The sequence below is a fragment of the Phoca vitulina genome, unplaced genomic scaffold (assembly GCF_004348235.1).
Source record: "Phoca vitulina isolate PV1807 unplaced genomic scaffold, GSC_HSeal_1.0 scaffold25, whole genome shotgun sequence".
Taxonomy (NCBI): Eukaryota; Metazoa; Chordata; class Mammalia; order Carnivora; family Phocidae; genus Phoca; species Phoca vitulina.
The window spans coordinates 22,271,090-22,276,913 of NW_022589728.1; the positions used below are offsets into that span (position 1 = coordinate 22,271,090).

Below are 5,824 nucleotides of genomic sequence, written 5' to 3' on the forward strand. Positions count from 1 at the left end.
CAGTAAAAATGAGTTTGCAGGATACAACGCTCTGCACATGTAAATCAGTGAAGAGGATCACTGCAGTGTGGGGAGTGGGGACAGAGTAGGGGCAGGAAAGTTTACCCCTGAAGTGCCCTAAAAGGATATATTTATAGAAAGAAGTATTTATATATTTTTATTTATGAAAATTTGCCCAAATATTTTCTTGTTTCTTCAAATGCTTCTTCTTATCTGTACTTACTACAAATATAGCCTCCCCCCCCCCTTTTTCTGGTCTGCTTTTGTGGGACACTTGTGTTTTACAGTTGTAACCCAGGCATTTTAAAGCTGGGCCCGAAATCTTAAAGACTGGATTCCTGAAATGCCTCACCTGTTTATAAAGTGCCCCCCTTGTCAAAGCATGCCTCCCCACTTTTTTTAGGAATCAACATTTAGGATGCTGCTTACTGCCTACGAGAAGGGTCTCTTAAATATTATCACATTTATTCCTGATGACAATTTTCCCCCAGGAGGCACTATTATTATTCCCATTTTGTAGATACTGAAACTGTGGCTGAAAGAGGTTGCACGTGGCCACTAGTCTGTGGGTGGCAGAGCTTGAATTTCAGGTGGGGTTCTGTAGACATTCAGGTTCACCTTAACAACATACTACACTGTGTCCTTCCCTTGAAAAGGGTCGCATTTGATGGAAGCTTTGGAAAAGACATTGAGAGCTGGTCTCCAGGAGACTTCCCCACCCCCAAGAAGCCGCCACCCAGAACTTACCAAGGGGCCTAAGTGCCTTTAAACCACCACACTAGGGTTTCCTGTCACTAGTTACTCCTGAGTTTGCTTTTACCAGGGAGCCCCTGATGCCACAGAAACCAACTAGCATATCCCTGAGCCCACTTCTGCTGCTGAAGATTCCATCCTGAGGGCCAGATCTCTCCTCCTATGAAGAAAGCCCAAGAAAATGGTCTCAGGAAGCAGTTCTCCAGAGTTTTGGTTTAGTTTAGTTCAAAACAGGAAATCATGCTCCCCCCAGACACACACACACACCTCCCTCTCACCTCCTAAACTCCAGCTGTATTTTCTCTTTCTGGTCAAGAAAACTGCCTTTCAATTTTATAAAATAACGAACACACCCCAAATTGGGCAGTTGTTTAGGTAGTTTGATCTTTCACACTTTTCCTAATTTTCTAAATGTTCTACAAAGAGAATGCAGCTTTTAAAAAAGACAGGCATTTAAAAAACCATATAATGGTTGCCCAGGTTATTACTTCCAGAGAAAATTTTAGTGAAAATGGAAAAAAATAACAAGGAAAATGAGATGGTGTACGTTAAAAACCCTATATAAACATTATTTGAAAAAAAGAAAAGCTCAACTGAAACACAACTTGGTGCCTTGTATTATGATTTTATTCTGCCATTTGGACCTGAGACCCACCCCCCACTCCCGTGTGTGGGCTGTAGGGGTTCCTGAATGACTTGCAATTGTTAAGGACTGGAGTGTGCTTTAAGCCAGAGAAAGCATCGTGTGTGTATGCGTGTGTGTGTGTGTGTGTGTGTAAAATAAGATGTGCACCTATATTACTTTGTAGAGCGTACACCTTTCAACCTGGCCCTAGCCCCAAAACACTCTTCAGGCGCACTAAGCCTCGGGTTCTTTTTTTTTTTTTTTTTTTTTAGATTTTATTTATTTATTTGACAGAGAGACACACAGCGAGAGAGGGAACACAAGCAGTGGGAGTGTGAGAGGGAGAAGCAGGCTTCCCGCCGAGCAGAGAGCCCGATGCGGGGCTGGATTCCAGGACCCTAGGATCATGACCTGAGCAGACGCTTAAGGACTGAGCCACCCAGGAGCCCCTAAGCCTCGGGTTCTTGCCTTCCAGTAACCCTGGCCTCCAGAAGAATCAGAATAATAGAAAGTAATGAGAGTTACACTTTTAAGTGCAGTGATCCAAATGGGATCAGCTCCATTCTGCCGAGAAAGAACCAATCCCAGTCCCAGGCTAAGAAGGCACCTTTAAAAGAACTTCCGTCCAAACTAGGTAACGGGCAACAAAGACCACATTCTGACAGCGCCCAGGGCCACTCAGGTTTCACAATGCGTTTTATTATTCATACAAAAATAAATTTATTTACATTTGCTAGTTACTGTGGTAGTGCAGCCTAGAGACAGCGGCGCATTTCCCCTGAGCGGGGTCCCTAGGTACCCAGCCGCCTTAGCGGACCACCCAGCGCACTCCTCCAGCAAGGAAGAACGTGGGCGCTGGGAGGCTGTACTGGAGGAGCGGGCGACCCGAGCTTGGATGCCGAGGCCAGCTGGGGATGGCCAGGAGCCGGAGGAGGGGTGTTGCAAGGAGGTGTGGGAGGAAGGAGTAGAGGGAGGCCCGAAGAAGACCCGAGCCTGGTCGGGTGGGGGCTGCGGGGGTGGGAGGCTCTTGTCTAGACCGGGAGGTGGGTAGGAGGGTAGACAGAAGCCAGGCTCGGAAGAGGCGGGAGCCTGGGAGGAGTGAAGGGCTTGACTGCCGCCACGAGACAGAACCGCCTGGAGCGCTCCGGGCAAACCCCGGGCCCGGTGGTCTGGGAAAGCGTGCCTCCATCTCTCCCTGTGCCGAGAGGACATGCCCCTTCCTTTAGGAGGCTGCTGCCCTGTGGGGTACAAACCTGGCCCAGGTATGCCACTCTGCTCTCTTTGCAACTTAAAAACATGCCCCGATGTTGGTCTCGCGTGAAGACTGCTGTCTTTAAAGCCAATCATCCAGAGCACGTTCTAACCATTGCCTAACCGTAACCTGCCTGTGCGGTGCAGAGCCGTGCCATCATATACAGAGATCTGGCTCAGTCGGGAAACTAACTCCTAGGCGGTTTGGCGCTGGGTTAGTCTACACTGCTAAAGTCCGAGGTTGAATCTGGTTCCGCGCTGCAGAGACAGAAGGAAACTCTTTTTGGAGAAGCAAATTGTCGTCGCTGGGATCCGCAGCAGCCGGCAGCCCTAGGCGTCCTGCGATGACAGCCAGGCGGCCAACCCTTCGGGCTCTGTCCCCAACACCCGCCACCTGTCGTGTTCACAGTTCGGGTGGGGGGCTGCCTAGGAGAATTTAGGAGAATCCGACGGAACTTCCCTCCATTCTCTGGGGGTTCTCACGCTCCTTTCTCTCCGTGGCCCCCAAACACAGGCGCTTCAACAATAATCCCAGCAAGTGAGTTCGATCTAAGCGGTGGTCCCACATAATCTGTTGGCTGCGGAAACTTCTTTGGTGTCCGAGTCGGGTCGTCCTGAGACCACGAATGGCCATGTCTGTAAAATCAAAAAGAGCGTCAGATACTGGAGGAGAAAGTACTGTCTCAAACAGAAACCGTTCTCCTAAGTGAATATCCCTGGAATATCCCTGGCTTTTAGTAGCTCAGATTTTATCAGTGTTCTGGGAATTTGGGTGTCTTCTCTCTAAATTAGGTTTTTAATTTTACTGGATTTGATTGCGTGAGACATGAGACGTCTGTCCATGCTTCCTCGTGGTCTTTGCCCTCAGGATGATTCGGTGAAACTTGCTTAAGTTTGGGATTTTGTCTGTTTAATTCCCTTCCCCCAACACGCGCACACACACGCACACACAGACACTCAGCCCTCCACTCTGAGTAGGAACTGGAATAGGTTCTTTCTCAAGTCGGGAAAGTTGGCAGGTCGGAGAGGGACTTTCCAGACAAATCCCTTTTGGGGAAACCTCTCATATTCTGCAAGAACTTTTTTAAAAATCCAAAGGCTTTTAAATAGAGCTCGGCCTTCCCTCTTTCCTTTTAGAAAGTAGGGCTTGTTAAATCGAACAGGTCAGACTCTTAGTTGGAAAATTTGGGCAAGAGAGATTTTGCCATTCAATCTGCAACCGGGCAGTGGATGCAGATGGAACCCAGATTCACCCCGGACGTAGGATGTTAGCCAAAGAGCTGCCACGGGGCAAAGTACCAGGTACAATGATCAGAATGAAGAAACACCGAAGGGTGGAAGGTTCTTCTCCAAGAACGTGGCTTGGCCCCTCCCCTGGTTGGGAGAAAGTAAACTGGACTCCTCACCACCCATTCCAGAACCCCCCTTTCAGGTTCTTCCCCGCGGCCTGACTCTGCCTGGTGCTCGGGAGCTCTCTGAGCATTTCCCAGCCGCTAGCCCCGGGCCCCCCGTGCGGTGCCCCTACCAAGTTCACCGGGTGGACGTAGCCGTTCTCGTAGCGGTCCTCCTGTAGCAGCTGCCGCAGGTGCGCGATGTAACTGGAAGCCAGCCGGAGCGTATCCAGCTTCGAAAGCTTAGTGTCGGGGGGCACCCACGGCAAGCTGGTCTTGAGCCTGGAGAAGGCTTTGCTCAGCACGCGCATCCGGGCGCGCTCGCGGGCGTTGGCGGCGTTGCGCTGCGACTGCTTGCAGTCGGCGGCCGAGCCCTTGGGCGGGAGGGGCTTCTTGCCGCCGCCGCCCCCAGCCACTCGCGGCCGCTTCCTCTTGCAGCCTTCCGCGCCGCCGGCCGAGCCCAGCGCACACCGCTCTTCCTCGCCATCGGGGTCTTCCTCGTCGGCCGACGAGTTGTCACTGGGCGAGATGTAGCTGCCCTCGGCGCCGCGGAGGGGCGGCCTCTTAGAAGCAGGGACCGAGTACCCCCGCTGCAGCCCCCGCAGCTCCATCTCCTCGGGGTCGCTCACCGAGCCGGTGGACATCACTACGTCCCCCACGCCCACGCGCGCCCGCCTTCCTCCCGCAGGCCAGCCTAGCGGTCTCGGCCTTCCGCTCCCTCTGGCGGAGGCGGGGGCCGGGCAGAACTCCGAGGAAGACTCGAGACCTGGGCAGGAAGCGCGGGGCCGCGGGAGCGAGCCCTGCCGCTGACCCGGGAGAGCGCGGCCGAGAAGTGGGCTCCCCCGCCCAGGCTCCGCGCGCACTACCGCGAGCTGCGCCTTTTGACAGCACTATTTATTTGTACTCCTCGGAACAAACCACCCGGGCAAAGAAGAGGGGGTTGGAAAGGGGGGCAAGAGGTGGGGCGGGGGCGTGGAAGGGGTGGGAACCGTTTTTCTGCACTCAGGATCTGTTGGTGGGGGCGGGGAAAGGGAAGTCTCTGTCCGCTGAGATTTGGGGCCGCAGGTCCGTCGGACCCTCAGATCGTCAGTGAGAGAGAAGTGTGCGTCGAGAGAGTGAAGGAGGGGACCTTGTACCCACCCTACTTCCACCCCCAACTAGTCTTAGCGAGGGCGAAGATTGCCAGACACTTAGAAACCCCAGGATCGCGACCTCTGCTTCTCTCTCAGTCTTTTCAGCGGAACTCTATTTCCCAAGTTCATAACGCATAATGTATGACTGCCTACCCCAGGCTTGCCTGACAAAAGCGTAAAAGCAAAACAAGCAAACAACTCCGAGCAATCCGCAACAGTTAACTAACCTCCTATTTTCCTCTTCTTCCTTTTCCTATAACATGGCTTTATGATTTACAAAACACTTTTACTACCTTGGTTCGTTCCATTTTCAAACAACATCTGTGACTTAAATGTTATCTCCACTTTGCAGAACTTCAAGCTAAGCCGCAGGGATAGATACTTAAGGATCCCAAATCACCAGGCTGGTAAGTAGAATATGGAGTGGAAATCCGTGTTTAGCATCCCTGGCCCCTCGATATTCCAGTCGCTACACGCCTCCCGCGCCACACACCACAAGCTGTTATATTTGCTATTTACCACTGTCTTGAGAATTTCGTGCTCGATTTTGTTCTTAATACCACAATGCATTAGATAGAGGATCTTGCCCCAATTCTTTGAGTTATAGTCTAGGGAATGGATTACTATTTTAGATTGTGTATTGAAGAGCACACTCCTGGATGCAGAATGCT

At 51.8% G+C, this 5,824-nt stretch overlaps 1 protein-coding gene across 1 annotated transcript; it reads right to left on the reverse strand.

Annotated features, from left to right (window-relative positions):
• Positions 1-2,447: 2,447 nt before the first annotated feature.
• MSC (musculin) lies at positions 2,448-4,664 on the reverse strand. Its single transcript, XM_032421942.1, has 2 exons — positions 4,155-4,664; positions 2,448-3,265 (listed from the first exon to the last, which is right to left on the reverse strand). The coding sequence occupies exons 1-2, from the start codon at positions 4,662-4,664 to the stop codon at positions 3,179-3,181; spliced, it is 597 nt and encodes a 198-aa protein (XP_032277833.1). The 3' UTR covers positions 2,448-3,178.
• Between the last annotated feature and the right edge of the window lie 1,160 nt (positions 4,665-5,824).